Below are 25,673 nucleotides of genomic sequence, written 5' to 3' on the forward strand. Positions count from 1 at the left end.
GACTCGTTGACGGTTAATCGTAAGTTGGTATTAAAACGGATATAAGAGAGTGAAGGCCTTTAGACGACTAACTAACTTTAGCTATAACCGTTTTCACCCCCACGAAGTTTATTCGTACAAGCTATTATTAGAGCAATTTTCCAGCGCCACATCGTCGCCTGATCAAAGAAGTTAATTATTCACGCCGCCGGACAGCGTGGGGCAAAAATAAAATAGGTCATATGATACAACCTAGCGAACCCTCTAGTATAGCGTCGCTTGTAATCGCTTCACGTGTAAAAGAATTTGAACTTTATTTTAACTTGCGTAAAATTTGGAATGAAATAATCAGGAATAGAAACAGTTATAGGTGACTATACCTATCCATGAAACTACACATTTGGAAATTTGGAAGGACACTCCTGTTTTACAATTTTTCAAAATACTACCTAATCCAGGGGGAGAATGAAAGTTTTAATGGAAGCTCTTAATTTTTTCAAGTTTACATCCATAAAATGGTATTTTGGCCATCGTTTAATTGAGGGTAAAACATTATTTCACATTTCAAATTTTATCCTTCAGTATTTGGACTTTTATTTGCTTTGAGCTTTGCCTGTAGCTTACTTTCCGGGAACGGGCGCCTCGGGAATATTTTGTAATTAACAAGGATATCCAAATTCTACGCAGAAGAAGTTGCTGGGCTCGCTAGTTTGTGTGATTGGTATGAAAAATTGTTAAAATGGCTATTGCGGAGCTCATTTGGACATTCTCTCGTACGATACTACTACACCTCTGACACCATACAACAACAAGTACATAAGATTATTTTGGACATCATTAAAAGTTTTAAATTTATATTAGTACTCTATTTTTAAACTTTGTTTGGTGTTATAAGTTTGTCCACTCCGTGCGTGCATATTTTTATTATTTATTAACCTAACAACTATACCTAAACATTTGTTACATGTTATCATAAATATAATAAGATATATTATATATATTTACCTATTTTTTACTTTTGGACTTGGAGAGCACTGTCCCCTATAATACAGGTTAAATCCTAGTTAAGGGGCAGAAGTTTTCACCTACGATATATCGATACAATTTTTATCTAACTATAGATTGTTGTAACAATTTCTTAGATCATTTGCATGTTGTAACACTAAACATGAATAAATATATTATCTTTCTTTCTTTCTTCTTTATATTTAATTGATAACTATGTATTTTTGTATACCATTATAATTGTACGTGTTTCTTTATGCCCAGTAAAGTATATTGTTATTATTATTATAAAATACATAGCATACTTTTGAAAGATCTGTGTAGTCTTCCGTCTACATAGTCTTATAAAAAAAACCTATAAACAGCATGAAACACCATAATATGGATTATTTTGGTTACTGTTTTATATGTCTCATGGAGAAGGAACAATTAATTGAAAGTCCACCGATTTTTGATTTTTGAAAAATAGTGAACGGTTTTTTTTCCGTGACAAAAAAAATATCTACACTTATAATAAAACTGTAACTGGAAGATTTCTGTACATTTAATATTTTTTGAAAATTTTGATCGGGGGATGCTTTATAATCGATACGGAGTCCGAAAAAATGGAAGATTCCACAGTTTTTCTGGGCATGACCTTAGATTGTAAGCTTCAGTGGGGTACCCATATAGATACACTAGCAGGTAAACTATGCTCGGCTGCCTACGCCGTCAGGAAAATTAGACAGATTACTGACGTAGAAACAGCAAGACTTGTTTACTTTGCGTACTTCAATAGTGTGATGTCTTACGGGATCTTATTATGGGGCAAAGCTGCTGATATTGAAACTATATTCATTTTGCAGAAAAGAGCTGTACGGTCAATATATAAACTTAAATCACGCGAATCCCTCCGTGAAAAAATTAAAGAAATAAGTATTCTTACGGTAGCCTCACAATATATTTATAACAATATAGTATTTGTAAGACAACATATTAGTCTTAATAAACAAAAAGTGGATATAAACAGTCGACTTACAAGAAATGGTCATAAATTAGTAACATCTGCATATCGTCTGCGAAAGGTGCAGAAGTCATTTGTGGGATTGAGTATACGCTTTTATAATATGATTCCTAAGGTAATTTTGGACCTACCAATGCATAAGTTTAAAGAATGTGTTAAAACACATTTATTACAGCGAGGCTATTATACAATTGATGAATTTCAATTAATGACAAGGTTGCTTGGAAGCATCCGGCTCCGCTTTCATCTCTCACAAGATAGAAAAATGAATTTTTAAAATGTAAATTGTTGATATTGGAAGAGAGCAACTGCTGAGTTTCTTGCCGGCTTCTTCTCGGTAGAATCTGCCTTCCGAAACGGTGGTAGAGTCACTACACACAGACAGACTTGACGTTTCAAAAGTGCTTATATTAGGCCTACTTGAAATAAATGAAATTTGAATTTTGAATTTTTGAATTTTGAAACAGATTTTTATTTAATTTTTGTCTGTCTGTCTGTCTGTGTCCGGGCATCACGTGAAAACTACCGATCGGATTTAAATAAAATTTGATATCGTGGTAGCTGATATTCCGGGTCAACATAAAGGCTACTTTTTATCCCGGTAAACAAAAAGTTTCCTCAGGAAAATGGGATGAAAGTTTTTATCAATTTTACTTCATAGCTCCGTTAAATTTGATCCGATTTTAATAATCCTTTTTTTATTTGAAAGTGTATACTATCAAGCATTTATTGTCTAATTTTAAGAAAGATCTGATAAATATTCTCGGAGATAAAAAAGGGCATAACTCTTCACTGATAACAGCAAGTAGCAAGGCATATGGGACCACGAATGCATGCGTACCGCTACAACTAATATTATAAATGCGAAAGTTTGTAAGAATGGATGTATGGATGAATGGATATATGTATAGACAGATGGATGTTTGTTACGCCTTAACGCTATAACGAAAGAACTGATTTGGCTAAAATTTGGCAGGGACATACAATATAGTCTGGAATAGCTCATATGCTTCTTTTAACAGCTTCAAAAGGATAGCATCGCTATTTTTCCGCGATTGTCTCTAAAAATCCGCGGAATTCGCGTTTTAGATTGACGTGGTATTTTGGATAGGCTTAGTTGAGGACCTGAAAAGTGACAAACGCTACTTATTGTCTGCCTGTCTGTCTTAGCGAAAAAATACCGAACGGATTTTTGTAAGGTTCTCACTTATGAATTGAGTGACTCATGTGGAAGGTATTAGTGTATTTTATTATGGTTTTCTGTAAATTGGCTGAAATATAAGGATGTGTGTTGAAGATCTCACACTGACTTGGAGTTTTACTGGCATACAAAATATATAAAAATAATGTACTACATGTTTAAAGTAATCATTATTACCTACAAAAAAGTCCGGGACGCTATATGTCTAACTGTTAAGTCCCAATAACCGCTTTTTGTTATAATTTGTCAATCAAAACTTGGGTACAATTTAAAGATGGTGAAATTCCTATCATGATATGAATCCTTATCCAAATAAAGAGTTTTATAATTAAAATTAATTATGTACCTGCAGATTCCTCTTTAAATTAGACCTATGTTTTAGAAGTTACGACGGGTATAGAAATGCTATGCAATTAGGTTCTTAGTTTTTTTCAAGGTATTAAAACAGATAATATCCGATTTGATGCAGACGAAGTTGCGCGGGTCAGCTAGTTATAAAATAAGTGTTAAATTTGTCAAGTTGCATAATCAACTAAATCTGATTAGTCAGTTAGTTCGGATAATCCGATTTCATTAATCGACTTATATACACTTCGACAGCTCACACCGCGATCAATGACGTAAGAAGAATGTTTATTGGCTATTTTCAAGGATATTTTTAGATCGCGCAATCGCAAACAATCCGTTTTATTACTGCGTGTTTACAATTGCAAGCGCCATATTTTGAAGATATCTCTGGCGCTGTGGTTTTAAGTAGGAGGTCCCGTACTCAATTGGGAATTTGGGAATTTATAATTATAACCTTTTTATAGCTCTGTGTATTTTCGAATCGTAAAATTATTAATAGTTTCCAACAAATGGAAACTACATTTTAATCTGCTCACGAATTGATGTCCGTTGATTAAAATAAACAATTCATTTAAAAATTTAACGATTTAAAAATTCATTTATTTCAGTAGGCCTCGTATAAGCACTTTTTTACGTCAAGTCAGTCTGTTTGTAGTGATTCTACCACCGGATCGGAAAGCAGATTCCAACGAGAAGAGTCTGCAAGAAACTCAGCAGACCAGACCACTACACGGGTCTTCTCTAAAAATGAGTTAGTTTAAACATAAAGTAAAGTAAACTACCTTAGTTTCAGTATTTCACCACGCTGTTCAAGTAGGAATTGGTAGACTTTACACGCCTACATTTATATAAAAAAAATATTCTCATTCAGTCGGTTCTCTTTTGGTCGGTAGGTGACAAACAAACAAAATCTACGGTGATACAAGTACCTAGGTGCATTAAAACCGAGTAGATTTCTGTTCTTTTATGTAATGTTAGTGTGTATTATAGTAATTAATTACATGTGGAATTGCTGTAAATTAAGGACCTTGTAAGAAAGAATTATGAAAATGAAATGATTTTTCTAATTGAAATTTTCTCAAGGACTTCCAACTTTTTTGAAAATCCAAATTTCTTTTGGCGAAAGAATTGTTGAAATCGGTCCTCATATTTCGGAGCCTATTGGGTGCAAACAAACGAAAAAATCTTTGCTGTTTATAATATTGGTAAGCTTAATTTGATAATATAATCCGAGGAAACCATGCAAATTTGCACGGGTAAATGGTCCTAAATGGACATTGTGAATTATGGAATATCGCAATGCAACGCAAAATGCTTGTGTAAAAAAAAATTATAGGAATTATCGCAAGGAAATAATAATTAAAAAGCTACAAAATCCCGCGTCGAATAATAACACTCAATGTCAATTGTGTTTTGCAATTCCATACAGTAACGCCTAAGTAAGTATTCTATACAGTATTTAGAATATTTTTTGCAAAGAGACAGTTAGAAAGCCACAAAATGTCATCACATCACATGTCACATTTATTAGGTCGCGTGCGGAGGTTAAGTATTAAACGTAATTAAAACAAAGTCTTACTTTGTTCACTCATGCAGTTATAAACTACCATGCTATAAACCAAGGGCCTTTCAAACCAACGTAAAGGTGATTAGTTATACAATGTTTTCTCTCTATGTTTCGTCAATAATTTGTATTCCGAGTGAAAAAACCAAATATTGGGTATAACTGTGAAACCGTTTTACGTTTGTCAGTAAGGGGATACATTAGCTCAGGTTAGGGTCATAAAAAAGAAATGCTCTGATGTTTTTTTTTTGCCTTCTTAGAATAAGAAAACATTTTATAGTATGAATAATTGTAAAGTCAAACAACACTTCTTTACAATTATGCTTAGTAATGTACCCTACATTGGCCAAGATTTGTTTGGTGTGGAGTGAAGAAATTATAAATTTCACCATAAAGACTCTCCTGCTTTTCGCGGACTATAGCAAATTAAGCTTAATTTTCATAATATATCATGGATTTCCGCAAAGTACGCCTGCTTCTATCCAATATTTGAAAACATTTTAGTTCAACTTTTTGGAAACCTTGCAGTTTAAGTTCTAAGTATGTAATATAAGTATTAAATAACGATTATTTAATATCAATGTCACCTTACAACAATGGAAAAAAATCATTTCAAAAATTTACCCGTTTGAAAAGAAAAAAAGAAGTTTTAATTGAGATTTTGAACATTCAAGATAATCTCAGGGAACAAAGTGTACACGCAATGAAAAGTACCCTACATGCATATAAAGGGTGCGTTCTACATATGACTGCTATATCTCTAGGATAGACTGCATCATCATTTATCGCAAGGTTTTTTTTATTCCACAACAAGTTATCCCTTGACTGAAATCTCACCTGGTGGTAAGTGATAATACAGTCTAAGCTGGTAACGGGCTAGCCTGTTATTAAGGTATGGCAGTTAAATTAAACCGGATCGCAAAATTTCTTGGCTGCAAGTTTTTCTATAGGTTAGTAGTTTCGGTAGGTTGGTCTATATCCACAGCCAAAGCCTTCCACCAGGCCAGAGAAAATTTTGAAATTAAACGTTCCCAAATGGTCCCGGCCGGGGATTGAACCCGGGAGCTTCCATGCTAACCGCTGCAGTCAAAAGCTAACTTGTACTGCAAACAAATAAACAAACAGACACTTTCGCAATTAAAATAATATAATCTGCCTTCGGAACTGTGGAAGAATCACTACAAACAAACGTACTCGACGTTTCAAAAGTTCTTATATCAGGCTAACTTGAAATAAATAAAAGTATAAACTGTGTATTGTAGTAAGTTGCCACATGTAAATAAAAAAGCAAAAATAAAACAGAACTCCTTACCAAGGGCTTGTAATCTTTCATTGATCGGAGCCGCCGAGTCTTGCTGACTGCATGCAATGCACGACACAAACAAACATACGAGAAATCAGACAGACATGCTCAAACAGAGTAGTTATTGATGCACTAACTCTGAAATCATAGGCAAATGCATTCAATCACATTACATAAGATACAGATAAACAAGAAATAAATTAAAAATAAAAAGCCTTTCAAACAAGTAAACGTGGAATATTGTCTGAATACTGACTCAGTGTGTAGGAGTCTGCACGTTATTAAACTAGATGGCGCCACAAGATCCTACATCGCGCTATCGAAGTTTTCACAAGTTAGGCCCATATAACATACAACTTGTACTTTAGGCTTCCGCTGTAGCTGTGGGTACAGCGGAAAATGTCCTGCCGCTAAGCGATTTAATTTCAATTTCAATTTATTTGCGAAATTGCGAGAAATCCGGGCAGTAGAGAGACAGACCATTTAACAATAAAATTATAAAATTTTAATATAGGTAAACTCTTGTCTCATCTAATTGAGGCCGCCAAATTATACTAGTTTGGACCTTGGCAAGTGGCTTCCACGATTCCAGATTGATCGACACTTATGTTATCAAAGGTGTGCGGAGTCCACCGATCCGCACTGGGCCAGGGTGGTGGACTACGGCCTTAATCCTTCCTAATTGTGGGAGGAGACCCGTGTCCTGTAGTGGGAACCACCAATAAAATTAAAAAAAAAATCTATAAAAGAGAAAGATCTTCCTATTAGTAACGCTCGCATGCACGCTCTAACTTCTAGTATCACGCTCTGACATTTAAAAGTAGCTCTCAGTAGAAGTATCTAAAACACTGAATTCCGACGTTATGCCACGTTTATTTGTAAGACCCAATAATACTACAATACAAATGCACCATACTTTTACTGCAATATGTTGCTGCAATAGTTACCAGCAATACCAGCAAGAGTTGGCATTCACGTTACGTTAATTTAATCTAGGTATATCGTAAGGTTTAGCCAGCAATGCAAACCATTAAATTTGCAATGTAAAAAGGATGTTTTTACGATTACAAATCTTTGAATTTCGTTATTTTTTTCCTACTATAATCTTATACATTTTTACTTCATTTACCTTTACCTTTAATCACTCTAATTATTGCTGAAATCTGCATTAAAATCGGTTGCGTAGATTAAAAGATTTAATCGTATATACAGCGGCAGCAAATTATCTTATAATAAAGATAATTTATTAAATATTGTAGCAACATATTGCCAAATTTCGAGGCACCTTAAAAACATGCAGTTGCTAAACAATCAAATAACAGAACATGAATCCAAAAAAAAAACAACGTAATAATATGCGTTTGCCAAAATCAATGGCATAAGAATAGGGTAGGCTGGCAAAACGCCAAAGGCCTCGACTTACGAAGCCCTTGAATATCTCGTTACTCGGTAGAGTTCTTTCCAAATAGGAATCATATCTTAACAAGAACTCAAATGTGTTAAGTACTGCCTACTACTATAATAATAGATAATGCGGAGTGAAAAAAATCATGAAAATATTTAAGGCACAGTTAAATAAAATTAAAAAAGTAGAGCAAACTAAAATTTTGTACGTAATGTTAAGTATCACAGAATTGAGAACATACAGAATACCGACTAATAATGAAGCACCAAAAACCACTTTACTAGTGTTTCTCGAATTGGCGTAGTCACTTCATTCCACTTAGCAGTTAACAGTAATTATTATGCCTATAATGTTCTAAACGTTTACCGTAAAATGGGGAATATGGGAAAGGTTGAGACCTTGCAACATTCCGCGGGTGTGAAGTGAGACGTGTCCTTCATGTTTTCGGACACAATGCATTGAATGCAATAGCTGAAGGAGGGTCCTGTATGTTCTTAAATCTGTGGCAAGTAGCTACAATTTTTTTAACATGAAAAATATAATTCTAAATCAAAAACTTATATTGCACACACTCAAATTAAATAATTGCTAAAAAAACTACGCGGATATTTATATTGATCTACGAACACAAGCAGTGGCGTTCACAGGGTATGCATAAAGCAGATACATGGATAACATAAAATGGATAAATTCCCCTCCAATAGAAGTTATATAAAATAATTGGGTACGCAGTGCTTTTGTGCATGTATGAAGTGCACGCCACTGAACACAAGCAGGCTTATAAATTGTTATGTAGTACTTCAGTAACTTATATAATGTAGCACTCGAACCTTACTAAAATACGATAAGTTTTATTTGTCACTACAATATAATAGGATATCTGATACGATCTAAAACTATTTCTACGAAAGCCAAGCCACCGTAAAACCTTCACCTCTACAGAATAGTTGAAACGAAACTGCTCGGCAATTTTCCGAGAGTAAAAGAAAATTATTACATTATACAGTCAGCCCGCCCCTCCCACGCCTGCTTGCTACGAGTTCTAATCTCATAAAGAACAGAATGGATTGTATTCAAACTTCATTAGTACATAGTGTTGGAATGTTTAACTTTTACAGGGTGACTGGTAACTCGACGTATCCCATGCAGGACATTATAGGCAACGTAAATGTAACAATATAATATGTTGTACAATATATCCCTATCCCTATCCCTACTAATATTATGAATGAGAATGTAAGTTTGTTTGTTACGCTTTCACGCAAAAACTACATAACCGATCCTCATGAAAATTTGTACACATATTCTTGGAAGTGTTAGAAGTAATATAGGATTTTTTTTTATACCGACATTAAGCTCCTTTGGGGTTGAACGTGTTTGACGATTTTACACCATAACTCCGACAAATTAAAATTTGATTTAAATAATTATTTTTGTACTATAGAGGTAATAACATGATGCAAGTGTTTGGAGATATAGGACAGAACTCCTCAGCGGACAGCAGCAAACCCCTCATTTAAGGCTAAGCGATGCTGAATACTTTAATTTTTTTTAAAACTACAACTAACTAACTAAATTGAATGCCACATCAAAAAACAAAATCAAACGCAGACGAAGTCGCGGGCAATAGCTAGTGAGTCAATAATTCATAACATTATGGAAAACTGTCAGGCAATGTTTTCCTTCACCGTTAAAGCAAGTGAGTATTTAAATTGCTGAAATAAAAAAAAAACGCACATAACTCTGAAAAGTCAGTGGTGCCAGGGATCGAACTCGGTCTCCACGAAAGAAAAGCCGAAGTCTCACTCCACTAGGCTTTCGCCGCTTATGAGACGTAATAAATATGTCTTTTGAGACATAGCATGTAAATTAACAAAAAATACATACATTTGTCATAATTTTTGTACAGTAAAGTATTTTTGGACACTTTAGGGTGAGATAAAGTATCAGCTCCGATAGTAAATTTAAATTAATAAATAAATAAATAAATATACTACGACAATACACACATCGCCATCTAGCCCCAAAGTAAGCGTAGCTTGTGTTATGGGTACAACGATGACTGATGAATATTTTTATGAATAATATACATAAAATACTTATAATATGCAGATAAACACCCAGACACTGAAAAACATTCATGTTCATCACACAAACATTTTCCAGTCGTGGGAATCGAACCCACGGCCTTTGGCTGAGAAAGCAGGGTCGCTGCAAACTGCGCCAATGGGCCGTCAAATTAGATCAATTCAATTAATAGCTTTGTATTATTTTGGACTTAAATGTCAATATCTGAGTGATTCATTAAAATACGTTGATGTCCGAAGACTATTCATAAAATTTGTTGCATTTTGCCCCCCATTATGTATTTATTCACCACAGGATCATGAACTAGCATTTTCAGCGCTTTCAGATGACTGTACCACTTTACCAGTCCGTTTGCTCTTACACTTGTTTCTATTTGTATTTGAGCAATAAAATCGATTAAGCAGTATTATTTTAATAATGTTTATGTTTTGGTCCTAGAATCTTCAGGGACGTCAAGGTATGTTATATTAAACTGCCTATAAAATTATTCGGTGGTTTAGGCACTAACATCACTTAAAGTCAAAACCTGTCTTAAACGTACGTTAGTAAATTCACGTTAAAAAATACGTACGTTCAAAAAATATTTTCGAAAACGTGACAAACCTATTTATGACATTAGAAAATTAGCCAAGCAAAATAAATGCATATAGTGACGTTAATTTGGATTTCTAATTGTACGTCACAAATGTTAGTTAAGTTTATGTTACGATTAGAATTATTATAAAGCCTCAATAACTGTAAATGCAATTGATAGGCAGGCGCGAGATTTTTGGACCATGGAGCCAGTGGCGTACACAAGGTGTTTGACCAGGGTATGCACAGAGAAGGCAGATGCCATAAAATGGAACAATCCTTAACATACAAAAATTTTAGGGTATGCAGAGCTTTTGTGCATGTATGAAGTGCACGCCACTGCATGGAGCTGACGATAGTAACATAATATTATATCAATGCTTTGTAGGGTAAGGTTGATGTACGTTTTGGTAAGATAACGCGGGCGAAGTGAGGGTGGGCTAAATGACAATCAGAGTCCAGGCAAATTACGACTGCATCCAGTACAGAAAATTGGCTTTAGATTTTCATAAAAATTTGCCCACTGGCATACTTGCTAGGTATTTATAATTTAAGTACCAAGCGGGAAATCTTTAAAAGAATTTGAACTAACTTCATTCAGTGAAACTTTTACAAAGATTTTTAATTTATTTCAGACGTAAACTAAAGTTATTTGTACCAAATAAAAGTGCTTTAAAAAGAGGAGTTTTTTTTTAGTATTATATTTGTTTGCTTCTACACGAATTACGTATTATTTTTATTTAAACTTGAAACAAACAAGTGGAACCCACATGGAAAGTTGATATGATTTTTTTTATAATTTTGTGTTTACTTTTAAAGGCAAAGATTCCTGACGAAAATAAGTATAATAAGCATTAAAAGCTATTTATTTATATTTAGATATATATAATATTACAAAAGCATTAACTTCACCAAAATTCACAACCGATTAAACTGGAGTGCACGTTCGAATTCACATTAAACAAATCGTCACAATTTCCTTCCAACTCTTTGTAACTGTAACTGGCCACAAACATTATATATACATGTAGAATAACTAACTTCATGGACAACAACTTCAAGAGCTAAAGTGACTGAAATCGCGATGAATCGAGATGTGTTTTACGACTGTAGGAAGATTTGGGCAGACAGGCGGCCGATCGAAGCTGTGACGTCACCCACATTCCTTCAGAACTCTCTACGTAATATAGAACCTCTCTATTGAAGCGGCAACTCGCGATGGGATTATTTACTTGCGTCCTTGTGCCGTGTTTCGTAATATTAAGGAATAGAATTTCGATTTTGATCTAGTAGATTTGTAGATATAAATTTTAATTTTAAGTCTTCTATTTAAATACACTGGTTTTTATTTTATTTTTACATTCATCATCATCTTCATCAACCCCACTACAGGGTCTCCTCTCCGAATGAGAAGGGGTTAAGGTCGGAGTCCACCACGCTGACCCAGTGCGGTTTGGTGGACTCCACACACCATAGAGAACATTATGGAGTACTCTCAGGCATGTAGGTTTCCTCACGATGTTTTACTACACCGTTAATGCATGTGATATTTTAATAACTTAAAACGCACATAACTTAAAAAATTTAGAATGCATTTTTTCATAATTGTTATTAATATTATTGTAATTCTTAATTGTACCTAGTAGTAACATCAATTAAAATTTAAATCCTACCGTGACAACAATTTGCATGCCAATTTGGCGTGCTACAGTTAAGATCTATTTTTCTTATTTCTGTAGCACCTATTTACCTGTATCTATAAATAAATAAAAACTAATAAAAGTTTTATAGTTATGTGCTGGGATTCGAACTTAGCCCCTGAAAGTGAAGTCGAGCTCCTACCCACTGTGCTATCACCGCTTCTTCTTCTTTCTCCTGGCTAGTATCCCAATTCTTTTGGGGTCAGCCCTCCTATAATTCCTGCGCCACACCGGCTGTGGGATGTCTCTGGCTTTCACCGCTATTTTGTTTTATTGTAATCGAGGCAAATTAGTATGTAATGGGATAGTACTGGCAACACAGTCAGGGGATCGAACGAATGACGTCATAGAGTCGACTGAAACTTGCCTCCGAATATTTGGCATCTTTTGCATGGGCGGCGGCGGTGATTTATTGCTAATTTATACTTAATAACGCGGTACTTTAGGCAGAGTGGCGGGGGGTGGAGGAAGTGACGTCATAGAACTGAACTTTATAAGTAAAATAGTATGGGAACTGGGGGCTTACTAGACTAATATCGCTTATGACAGTATTATTTTAACATGACAGTTTGTATGACGTTGACATCCTAAAACTGAAAACGAAAGAAAACTTTTCAAAATAACAATTAGTAGTAAGTATCCTAGACGGATTGCTTCGCTATTAAAAGCTTTATACTTGTATTTTTCAGATTTTATTTTTATTTATTTATACTCTGTATTCGTGCACCACAACAAGTCCTAAACATTCAGAAGAAGCAAACTCTTAAAGTTGTAAAATATAAAAGCGGACTTATCGCTTAACTAAGCTATATCTGCTAGGCAACGTTAAAACAAAAAATAAGGCAAAAAGGTATTTCTACAATAAAATAGGTTCAGCAGTAGATCATCATCTTTTTATATAATGATGATCCACATAGAGTTGTAAGCCCGCCAAACTACATCGGAACGGCATTGCGGATCTAAAACCTTCTCTCCTATGACAGTGTATCTAGCAGTGAGACCTCACTTCCTGTGATATTTACGGGTGTTCCGACCCAAGTGGAAATCAATATTGCAACAGGCATCTGTTTCCTTAGCTTTTGGCAGGGCATCAATGAAATGAAATAAAATCAATAATACATTCCGACGTTTATTGATTTAGTAGAAACTCTCTCAGGTATGTGAATGAATTTAGTTTGAAGTGGCGTTCGTATAGAATTTAATGCTCTGATATGTATACCGGGAAGTTAAGTATTAGATTCATTTCTAAATAAATTTGATTCTTTAAAATTGATTATTAGTTCAAAAGAATCACATTCAATTAAAAATAGATATTCTATGGCTCCGAAATATGGACCTGTTAAGTGAGCACAAAATCAATGGCGGATTGGTTAAGATGACGATGACGAATTAGAGTGTGTTATGGCCAGATTGGGTTTGTGAACATTGCAAACTAAAACGCAACCTAAAATGCTATGTAGCAGCTGAATGTGTTCAAATTAAAAAGTCAAATTCAAAAATGTTTTATTCATGTAGACCTTATGCCAGGCACTTATGAAGCGTTCCTACATTTAACATGTTACATGTGTAATGTTAGTGATGGTGATAACTGCATTCGTTAACTTAAAACTAAAGCTAGGAGGGTTCCAAACGCGCCTTGGTCTAAGAAGAGCACACAACAAACATTGCCAGGTTTTTTTTTGTTATCACCATCGCATAGTCTAGTGAATGTTAAGATATAAAGTTAGAGAGTGAGTGTACTTGCCATTAAGACTTTTTTGTAGTTTCCTAAAGTAAAACAAAATCAAATCAATCAGTAATCCTTGAACAGCATTTTTTACTTTAAACCAAAATTCAAAAAAGACTTCACTGAGAATTTTTCACGGAGGTTACTTTCTTACATAATCATTTACAGCCAGTAACCATTAATCAAAATATGACCAGGCATAACAACTCTTTTTTTCCTGTGAAGAACTTTATATACTTAAATCTACACTTGTGAATTAGAAAAATTCCTGTAATACTGAATACACTTTTATTGAACACCACATAAAAATACAGGAAAAATTATAAAAAAATACGATAAATAAAATAATAGTGCAATTGATTTGAACCTTATTTTTGACTGGTCGTTGCCCGCGGATTGATCCGCGTTGGATTTAACCTCGGGAACCGTACATTTACCGTAGCCTACGTTTTAATTCGAATTTCGGTTAAATTGGTTGAGTAGTTTTTGCGTGAAAGAGTAGAAAAGATCCATAAGTTTTACGGGCAGGATACTCAACATCTTCAAAAGATCCAATATAGGTTTAATCACAATGTTTTCATTACTGAGTAAGTGAAGCGTGATCTTGCTCCTAATTCCTAAGTGATCTGATTAGCGACCTCATTGGGTAAGCTTCGTCGGCCAGGTCATGTTAATTGGATGTCGTGCCAACACAGCCTTGTACGGACTTACAAGTGAATCGCAAACGAAATAACAAGTGGTTACAAATCGCGCAAGCTACTTGCACAAGCTACTGGTGCAAGCGATATGCAGATATGCATAAGTTACTGGAGCAACTGCCCCGTTGGTCTAGTGGTTAGCATGATAATGAGGTCCTGGGTTCGAACCCCGGGTAGGGCCATAAATTATGAGGTACTAGCTGTTGCCCGCGATTATTGTTATAACCAAGCAATGTTTAGTGGCAGAAAGGCGATAGTACTTCACCGGAAGGGCTCTGTCTTAAAAAGCGCTACTTTTATTTTTTAAGCATCCTAGAAAAGTGAAAAATTCCATGATCATGAGTAGAAGTATGTTTGATTGCTTCTGCAGTAAGACCGCCTTTGCACACAACTGTAATTATATACATTTACATTATATACACACATATTCTTCTTGTGTGTTTCTCGTATTGTTTCATTGTTTCATCAATAAAGTCTTTTAAATCAAATAAGTATATTTTTAGTAGTAGAGCAGTTTTTGTGACAGCTCGTCCGGGGAGGTACCATCGCCATGCTTATTTCTGCCGCTAAGCAGCATTGTTGCAATGCTGTGTTCCAGACTGAAGAGCGCGGTTGCCGGTGTTATTACAGGGACAAGGTTTATAATTTACACCTTAAATTGATGGACATAGGGCGGCATGTTGCATGACGTGCTCTTTGCATGCCCAAAAAAAAAAAAGCTCGATAGTCTTGCAACGAGTCTCGTAAGAATTTAAAGTTGAATACAATGTGGTATATCAAACGTAATTCATTATCTAAGTGTGTTTTGTGTATTCGGCTAAGTACCCTACTCGTTTTTAAAATGGACTTCATTAGGTCATTATGATAAATAGTATGTACATAAAGTAATTAAGCTAATTGCAGTGCAGCGTTATCATTACCAACTGGTGTAGGGTTTCCACGACTTTCTGAGAAGCTAGTATAAATCCTGTTGAAAAAAAATTTACACAAAGTAGTTTTTGAAGTTATACTTCTTTTGGCGCGTTAAGAGAAAAATGATGACAGTAAATTTTTACCATGCGCTCGCACACCGTCACAATAAACCGACATCCTAAAGTTAGCTATAGGTTTGACAGTGTACACTTTGAATTGTCAAAGTCTGCGGGCTTATTCCGGTGATTTAATTGATTCAATTGTACAAAAATCTCAAAATTTAATGTTGAGTGAATATTTGTTGTCCGATAAAGAGATAACTAGATAATGATACAAATTATATTGCATGTTATAATATAACTGTCAATGTATTAAATACCCATTTTCTAATGTGTCGTTTTATCTACAAACGTAGAATAAGGCAAAAGATATAATTTGTTGAAAAGATTTTTATCTTGTAACGCCAAAGAAATATAACTTCCAAGGCGTGTACATAAGGACACAAACGTTTTATTTATTTTATATGTTACCCATTGCATACTGCAAGCTTCATAAATAAGTGTTGTGTAGTTTTTCCCTTCCTTCTAAGTTTTGGCCGACAGCGAGTCAATATACTTTTGTAAAAAAAAAAGGGGAAAGGGAAGGGAATTTTGTTAAAATAAGGGATTATAATATCGTCGAAATCATACGATTTCATTCCAACAAAGAACATTTTGACATCAATCGTCAAATATAAAACAAATTACTAGCGTCGCTAGCCGACAGAAACATAAATCTTGTACATTTTAAAGATAAGATTAAAAAATTTATTACTGGGAAATGTTATTTATATTGTCACTTCAGCTTCGTGACTGGCTGAGCTATGTCGGTAACTCTAGTTCTTCGACGGATCTCCTCATTTCTGATTTGATCCCTTTACGTTTAATACAAACTTTGAATTTTTTCAGAGACATCTTCAAGACATCAACTGGTAGTTAATTGTAAAATTGTATACAATTTCCTTTAAATCCATTACTTATTTTATGTAATCTAGTATATTGCACTAATAGATAAATAGAAAGAATATAAATAGATAGATTTGGTTTTCACTTCTCTAGGCAGTCCCCAAAGATCGAATGTTTTTTTCAGCTTTATGGCTACTCTACAAGCTTTTCCAAGGAACCATTACCGAGTTGGCAGGTGACAGCAGAAACAAACCAGACGCGCGCGAGCCCGTTACACGGAAATAGCCCCAAATTCAAACAACGTTAAACCCGCCACGGATTTCTGATGCACAGATCTAATACAATGGCAGAAATTCAGCACGTTTGTGCTTTGAAAAACCAATTCCGATACGCGAAATTTATTTTGTAAGCAAAAATTTGACACCAATTAGTGTTAAGGGCAATATTTGCTATACAAACGAATGATAAGATACTATGATTATTATTTTTTTTTTAAATTTGTATTTAATGTTGAATAATGAAGAAAACATAATTTTTTGTCTTCATACCTCCTGAACAAAAACTACGTGTACAAAAAATTGATTATTCCTATCTGTCCCCCTGCTTGTCCACTCAGGAGGACAGATAGAAATACCTGTCACCCTGCTCCCGATGAGGGGACTAATCAAACTGATTATTTCCGGTTTGTCCTCCCGCTGTTATAGTAGGGGGACAGATCGAACTAATTCTTGTTGAACTGTCTGTCCTCTTTTGCCATAGAATTTATCGTTTTTCTTTAATTATTATTATTGAAAATAGCGTGCAAGAAAAAGTAACAAAAATTTGTTTACTGCATATTTTCGACGAGTTCGTTTTTTTTTAAATAATTCATTTGTTAAATACCGACGTGTATTGACCAAGCGAAAAGTTACCACAATTAGTATAGACACTCATGATACAGGCCTAATATGGGTAGCAAAAATATAAATTTAATAAAATCCCATTAAATTCTAAGTACCGGATTACATCCAAAAATATTATCGTGGTATGTGGGGTACATATTTAAGAACTATATTAAAGAAATGTTGGTCTAACTAGTCTAGTAAGCGAAAATGTGAGATGGTGATAAATGAGAGAATACACGTCAGAGTTTGTTGTGCTGTAGCTTAGACAATTACTGTTTTCTTTAAGTAAACAAAGTCGCACCGGCGGCGTCAATATGTATTTTATGAGGACGACCAAACGTCAACATTCAAAAACAAGTTAAACGTAACTTCGGCGTTACGTTTGGTAGTATTTGAAAACTTACTCTAGAGGCACGGGGTATATCCTCGTAATATTATCACAATTACCTCATAACGATGGTTTAACCATATTGTATTGTAATGGTTAAGTTTGTAAAGTATATATTTTTTTAATTTAGAATTTCATCGGGATGTATACAGCATTAAAATGTATCTTTCAAAAGATACATTTTAATTCTACCTACTTCGATTTAGGTTAATTATTATCATTGCCTATTTCGATGAAATTCTTTTGAGAGAACTTTTACTTAATGATTGCTTCAAGATTTCCTGTCAGGGTAAGTTCCACACAACATTTTTACTACTCTGATTCTATATTCTTTATCATAACATCTTCTAGCCACGAAAACGTAAATTAGCGATACCACACAAAATGAAGTGCATTTTACCCAGGTTACCGATACTCTTGAAAAATCTCCACACACGTTGCCGCATCGTCAGGTAGGTTTACACTTTACCGATACACAGCGTCTCCAAAACAAATTATACGACTATCCGACAATTGAATTTACTAAACACAGGGTGTAAACAGCTACCAACCCGTTACCAAAACAAAACTATCCGACTACAAAATGTTATAGGTCACGGGAACAGCTTATTATACTCCAACTCGCCACCAAAACAAAACCATCCAACTATCCGACCATCGGATTTATAGACCACGGTAGCTGTATAAACAGGTATATATTCGAAAGCGTCACCAAAACAAAACTATCCCACTTTCCGACTGACGGATGTATAGAGCACGGGAGCTGTTAACAGCTAATCGTATTCCAGAGCGTCACCAAAACAAAACGATCGCCTATCCGATTATCCGGCCGTCGGGTGCACTGTGTACTGCACGGGGTCGAACCTGCGTGAACAGCTTGTTATATCCGTGGCCCTGGTTGCTGTAGCCCATCATGTTGCGGCATGGCGGCACGGGCAGGTGGTGGCCACTCTGGACCACCAGCGGGATTCCGTCGTGGTCGGCCGTGGTGCCAGCATCGGTCGGGGACCGAGGAGTCGCGTCGCCCGAGCCGCGGCCGGCTTCGCACACTGAGCGGCGGCGCCTCGCGCCTCGGCCCGCCTCTCCCTGCTAGCCTCTACAGACGAGGCGAACGCTCCGCTCCGACGTCACGCAAAGAAACAATCTTTAGAGCCCGCTACAAAATTTAACTAACGCATAGCACATCGTGACCTTACACCACATACATAACACCACATACAATTACATATTGTCAATTCAATTCTAATTCGAAATGGATTTATGTATGGGCTGCAAATCTAATTAAAATGTTACTATTAAAATTATGTGACTGATTGTGTTGTGTGTGTTTTTAACTGGATATAATTAAAATATGTACCTTCTTACGATTACAAGTCTGTGACTTCGTCCGCTTTTATTTAATTATGTAAAAGTCCCGCGGTGCATTTCAAAACTGCGAGTTATTGTATGCAATATTTGTTCAATATCGCTTGTTCTAACGAAATTTATTTTAAAATGCATGCGTTCGTCAGAGGTTTTTCCGAATCAAAAAGTATTCAATATTCATCTCCAAGAAGTTGTGATTGTGCCAAATTCTTCCGCAATCGGTGCCACAAACAGACACAACTAGCATTCAAAACATAAGTTACATAACCGCAAAAATAAAATTGCTAAATACAAAAAAATATCATCCCGGTTAACCTTAGCTTGCGACAAAACAAGCCTGAATATTTGATTTTGCTATAAAATAACAAAACAGCAAAATTAAATACATCCGCATCACTAGAATGTTAGTTAATAACAATATTAATTAAGTATTCGTTATAATCTTAAACATCAATTTTTCAACCGAGAAAATAGCTAATAATCTTCAAACGGCTAATAAAGATATTCAGCAAATGCAGTCTAAAAATTCCTTTTTCAAATAAGGCATTAAAACATGCTCCACCTTATATCGTATCAATGGATGTGATTACAGTCAAGAGCTAGTAACTATAACATGTAAAAAAAACAGGGTTAAGTGTCAACATTGTCTTTTAATCATGTAGTCAAGGTCGACTGCATGTCGCGCAGCTCAATTGTTATTACTGAGATGATTAGAAGATAGAATCGAAATTGGAATAGGAAGTCGGAACCGTCTGTAGAGGCTTTATTCCCGTACGTCGCCCCCCGCACTCCTAGCGGGTGAATGGGGTGCGCGCGCATGCAACTCGATCACAATCACGGCGTAAATATTACAGCGGGATAGCCGATAGCACGTCAGTTCTGACGTAACACCTGCTTCGATGTACTGTAGCCCTAGTACGTGATTTTATTTACAAAACCGAAGAATCCTTATCGAATTACCGAAACTAAATAGGCATGATGGCTAATTTTGAAAAACTGCCCAATGACGTTCGGAAGTATCTAGATTTTTCTTTAATATCGAAAATTGCAACAATTATTTATTTATTTATACTCTTTACTTGCACACTAAAAGTTAAAAAAAAAACAGAAGAAGAATAAAAAAATACACAGACAGATTCTTATGTCTGTGTATTATTTTATTCGATATACAAAAGGCGGCCTTATCGCTTGGTAGCGATGTCTGATATGCAACTATAGGATAAAGAAAACACGAGGATAACAGACTGTAGGTTATGCATAATTAAACAAAATACATACAAATAACTACATACTAAATATAATATATAGTTAAATAATAAATAATATGAAATAATAAACTAATATATATACTTTAACATATCATAAATACATATACAACATTAAATACTATTTAATATATTAATATTTTAATATATTTAATTAATATATTAATATTTTAATTTATTTAATATTTTAATATATTACAAGTCGTCTTTCATGTAAAGTATAGTGATATTTGACAGATTTTTTTAAATTTATCTATTGATTTGGACTGCCGTTTCTCGATAAGGATAATTTGAAAAATGCTGCTTAGGGGCAGAAATAAGCATTGCATTGGTATTTCCTCAGACGAGCTCTGTCGCAAAAAGCACAACATAGTAGAGTTAAATGTAAAAAACAGCGTTTTTCTAAAAATACGTTTTTCATAACACATGAACCTTATAGCGTTAGATTGTCAACACTGTCCTCATGCCTTTTAACCTTAAGAAATGTAGGTATTAGCTATAGCTCAGTCTATTAATGTCCCAATACGGACCTTTTTTCTCACAGGTCATTGAGAATTAGAGCATAGACCCACTACCTTGTAGTTGTTTCAATATAGGATAAGGATTTTTACATTTATTACAGCGAGGTACACTATACAATTGATGATTTTTTTAATGACAAGGTTGCTTGGAAGCATCCGGCTCCGCTTTCAGGTCTCACAAGATAGAAAAATGAATGTTAAAATGCAAAATGTAAATTGTTGATGTTGGAAAAGAGCAACTGCTGAGTTTCTTGCCGGCTTCTTCTCGGCAGAATCTGCCTTCCGAACCGGTGGTAGAATCACTACAAACAGACAGACTTGACGTTTCAAAAGTGCTTATATTAGGCCTACTTGAAATAAATGAATTTTGAATTTGAATTTTGAAAAGTGGTTCCTTCAGATTATTATCGAACGGACCTCTTAAAAAGAATCTTTACGAAAAACCGACAGCACAATCTACTATGAGGTGAGGCTACCTCACCTCATAGTAGATTGCGGCTTTTGAGGCTTTATAACATACTAGCTTCTGCCCGCGACATCGTCTGCGCGGACTTCAGAATTGTTTTAAAAGCTTCGTTCGCTAACAATTTTTAACCCTTACACGGGAACTATTTGGGAGATCGGTATAGAAAGAACCAATTTTAATTTTCCCTCGGGAACTACTTAAGGAATCTGGATAAAAGGTACTATGTTCTTTTCTATGTCAGACAAGGCTACATTTCATCCAAATCCTTTCAGCCGTTTTTGCGTGATTGAGTAACAAACATTCACACTTTTACATTTATAATATTAGTAAGATTTTATTTTTGTTTAATAAGGGTCATCTGTGATAAAGGTAGTTAACTAAACGATATGAGATATATATTGTAAACAAAAGATGTATTTTATCACTGCTAATGCACCATTTAAATTATCACCCTTGGTTTAACTAAACCTGTGCTACAAAAAAATTTGTACTCAGTATTATTAAACAAAAGTACCAAAACCAAAACTATGAAACCTATTGTTGTGTTTTTATACGAATATTCTATTAACTTACGTTTCATAAATAAAATAACTTATTGGAGCACAATACATTTTTTTACAAGCCCTAAGTCCTCGATTATTCCCAACTTAATAACATGAATGTGCTTCAGTAAAAATAAATTTACCCGGCTAAGTTTGTTGTGGGCTCTTCTTAGACCAGGGCGCGTTTGGAACCCTCGTAGCTTTAGATTTAAGTTGGCGAAAGAAGTTATCACCATCCCGTTACAATTATGTAAACAATTATGTATGAACGCTTCATAAGTGCCTGTGATAGGCCTACATGAATAAAGAAATTTTGAATTTGAATTTTGAATTTAAACAGAGGTGCCAATTTTTATGTATCTACGCAAATCTTTATTATAAACTAAATAGACCAGTCTAAAAATAGTGTTGTTCGAAAACTTTATTGCACACACACATTTTATACAAAGTAAACACGTATATAGAAGAAACTTGGCATAGAAAATAGGGCGTGCAAAGGCGGTCTTATCACTAAAGCGATCTCTTCCAGACAACCTTTGACGTTAGGAAAGACGAAAGAACGGGTTGGTGCAGCAATTTAAGTTAAATAATAATATATATATATTACATTTAATTATAATATTTAATATATATTTTTTATATTATATATAGATGTAGTTCGTTTAAATTATGTGTCTACCTTTTACACTGTGTGTCTTAATTAGTTATTTATATATGTACGTTCTTATTTTGAAGTTTATATAAATATATGTTAGTTTTAATTTATTATTATTTTAGTTGTGGGTTTATTTAGTTAGTTTAGTAATATTCGTTTTATTGTTGTATTTTTTTTTAATTTTAGTGTTTTTTTTCCGATAGATTTTTGTTACTTATATAAGGTTTGCTTAGTTTATTATTAAATTAATATATTGAAATGTGGTCAGTGGATGGCTACGTATCTCCGTGGTGTTACCTGGTACAAGGTGCCAACTGAAAATCAGCGCTGGCACCTTTTTCTAGGTTGTGTCACAAATAACTTATGTGGTGTAGTGAATATTATAATGTGTGGCGCAATATAAAAAATATTTTTTTTTCTTTTCTTCTTTCAAATAATTATAATAAACTACTAACTCATAAATTCTAATACTACACACATTATGCATGATATATATAAGTATATAATACATATTTATGCAGTATACTACGTACTATACTATTACACAAATATGAAAAGGTTCTCAAAACACTTCTAGAATATATTTAGAGATTGAGCGTAACGTATGTCGGCAGGCAGGGAATTCCAGAGTCGGACACAATTAACCGTAAAAGATATAGCTTTATTTTTACAGTGTTCTCCGTACAGCACTATCTTGACCTATTCAGTTGAACGTCTCACACACGGAAGTTGGTTTTAATCCCATTATTTTTCGTTACACCAAACTAAATAACGACTTTACTAAAGAGCTTTGTTCAGAAGCTAAAGTCGTACACTAGTCTTATAAGAGCGCTACAACAGCTGGCACTGACAGGTGCAAACCCGTTAACAGAAACAAAGCTACCATTGTATGACGGCGGCAGATATAATATATTATGATGTGAAGGCGTTGAAACACTAAACTTCAGCGCGTTTAGTGCCCTTTTTGTACCCCTAGTACGAAACCAAATTACTTGTATTCGGGTATAATAAATAATTAGTTTAGTTTGTTCCCGCGGATGTCGTACGGCTGAGGGAATATAACTGAGCACGGGCAGAAGCGCCCTCTATGCTACTACTACCCTCCCGTTGTGTGAGCAAGGTAGAAGTAGCACAGAGGACGCTTCTGCCCGTCCTTCAGTCTACCATGGTCATAAACAAGTTGAAGATCTTTTTAAATCACTTGTTACAGTAATTTTATAACAGGGGTAAATATCCAACCGTTTATTAAATTGATTAGGATTTTACAAAAAGCCCAATAATTATTAATTAGTTAATATATATTTTTCAAGAAACAGTTCAACTTATATTTGATTAATAACCAATGTTCATGACAATGTGCATTTTCGAAACACGTTAGTCCTACATGGACTCGAACGATGCAAACAAAGATACCTCCCGATGTCTTAGTCGTTTATCACACTTTTTCAAAATTAAGGAAAAACTGCCACATTATGAAGAATTGTTAGGTATTAGGTTTTTCTGATCAAATTCTGTTTCCGCAGTTAGGAAGTTGGCGGCGTCCACTAGCAAGCTTATGAAAGCACATTACACTATCGGTACCGGTTGTTACCACTACCAGTAACAAAAAACAGTAATACGGTTTCTTACTGCTTAAAAAGAAGAAATAAGTTCACTTTGGTTTCATGTCACCGTGTTTTAGTAACCGATGTTTGCGAGGAATTCCCGTACTAAGTACCTAGGCAAAGATGTGTCGCTGAACTATTTAGCGTTCAGGTACGATGTTTCGTTGAAACTTACTATCCTAGACTGCAACATCATTTACCATTAGGTGACATTGCAGTGAAGGGCTGACTTGTAAAAAAGTTAGTCAGGAAACTGATTCGTAGCATTTTCGTAGCGTCTGTAGCAACAAGTGAAAAATATTTCACACGTGCTGGTTTAACTTTCTATTGATATCATCAATGGAAATTGAAAATAGTGTTATTTATAATTCTTAAATCCTTATACTCCACAGCACATATCTTCGGCAATGTACCCTTTACGCACGTTTCGCTCCGAAACCGAGCATCCTCAGTAGATGTTGATTTTAAGTCGCTTAACAATTATTCATTGTAACATCTCTTTAAATTACACCATACAGATTCTCCTGCTTTAAATTAATTCACGTACAGGATGGCTCACTTGAGGGTAAATGGACAACTTTGCTAGGAATGCGTCCTATAACGTGCCGCCCTGTATCCATCAAACTGTCACGTAGGTGTCAATCCTCGTGTGCCAGTGTACAAATGCTGCTTGGCGCACGGCAAAAATAAGCATAGATTTGGCTTCTCTTCAGGTTTTTTTGAGGTCGCGACCATAAAGAGACTATTTTATTATACACTAAGTATAATGTAGCCTTTTAGAGTTCGTTGCTATAATGTTTGTTCAGTTTTTTTTAGGTTTTAGTGATGTTGATGTTGATGTTGAATATTTTCGATTTTCCAGTACAGGAAATCCGTTTTCATGACTTCAATTATCAAAACATGCTGATAGAATCACAAAAATAAAATAAGAAATGAAATTTATAGTACTGTATTCATTAATTTATCTTTGTATATTTTACTGTGTCGTCAAAGTATTTCAATGATAGAAAACCAACTCGCTTGCGAGATGGGCAATTATGTACTAGGGGTACATAAATGAGTGAAGTAAATTGAGAGGACGTAAAGGATACCATATTTTATGCTGAAAAGTGAAAAGCTTTTTAGACCTGTCAACTTGGTTTATGAAAGTTTATTCGGAGGAGAAAGCTCAAAAGTCAGGTTTTAAAAAATCAGTACAATCGAAAATCAAAATTGGAACCTCGATTCTAAGGTTATCTTTTACCACTGCATTTAAGGACTTAGCGCAATCTCACCTAGTGGTAACCGATGATACAGTATACGGTGGTAGTGGTCTAACCTTTTAAGGGTATGGCAGTTAAATTAAACTCTTACCCCTATTGGTTTCTAACCCAAAAATCGCTTAAAAAGGAAGGTCTAGCCGTGCAGTGTCGTTAGTGATTCTCCAACTTAAAATGTCACTTTTTTATCCTTTATTGCATTTATAAGTGAATATAATTAGACAAATGTTGAGAAAAAACACTATTTTAACACTCATGATATTTTAAAATCTCTT

The 25,673-nt window shown here is 34.7% G+C and overlaps 1 protein-coding gene across 17 annotated transcripts in view; it reads right to left on the reverse strand.

The window, feature by feature from the left end:
• Positions 1-25,673, reverse strand: part of LOC120637189 (voltage-dependent L-type calcium channel subunit beta-2) — a 246,361-nt gene that overhangs the window by 21,220 nt on the left and 199,468 nt on the right. For 4 of the 17 annotated variants that reach the window (XR_005659425.1, XM_039908878.1, XM_039908883.1 and 1 more), the window contains exons 1-2: positions 18,122-18,566; positions 6,413-6,459 (exon numbers count right to left, since the gene is read on the reverse strand). The exons of 2 other annotated variants lie outside the window; for them this stretch is intronic. Coding sequence is in view for 12 of the 15 variants with exons in the window: in XM_039908878.1 (XP_039764812.1) it covers positions 6,413-6,459; positions 18,122-18,167 (93 nt within the window). In the remaining 3 variants the exon portion in view is untranslated. 11 more of the 17 variants (XR_005659423.1, XR_005659424.1, XM_039908888.1 and 8 more) reach the window with 6 other exon arrangements.

Source organism: Pararge aegeria, chromosome 3 (genome assembly GCF_905163445.1).
Source record: "Pararge aegeria chromosome 3, ilParAegt1.1, whole genome shotgun sequence".
In the NCBI taxonomy this organism is placed as follows: Eukaryota; Metazoa; Arthropoda; class Insecta; order Lepidoptera; family Nymphalidae; genus Pararge; species Pararge aegeria.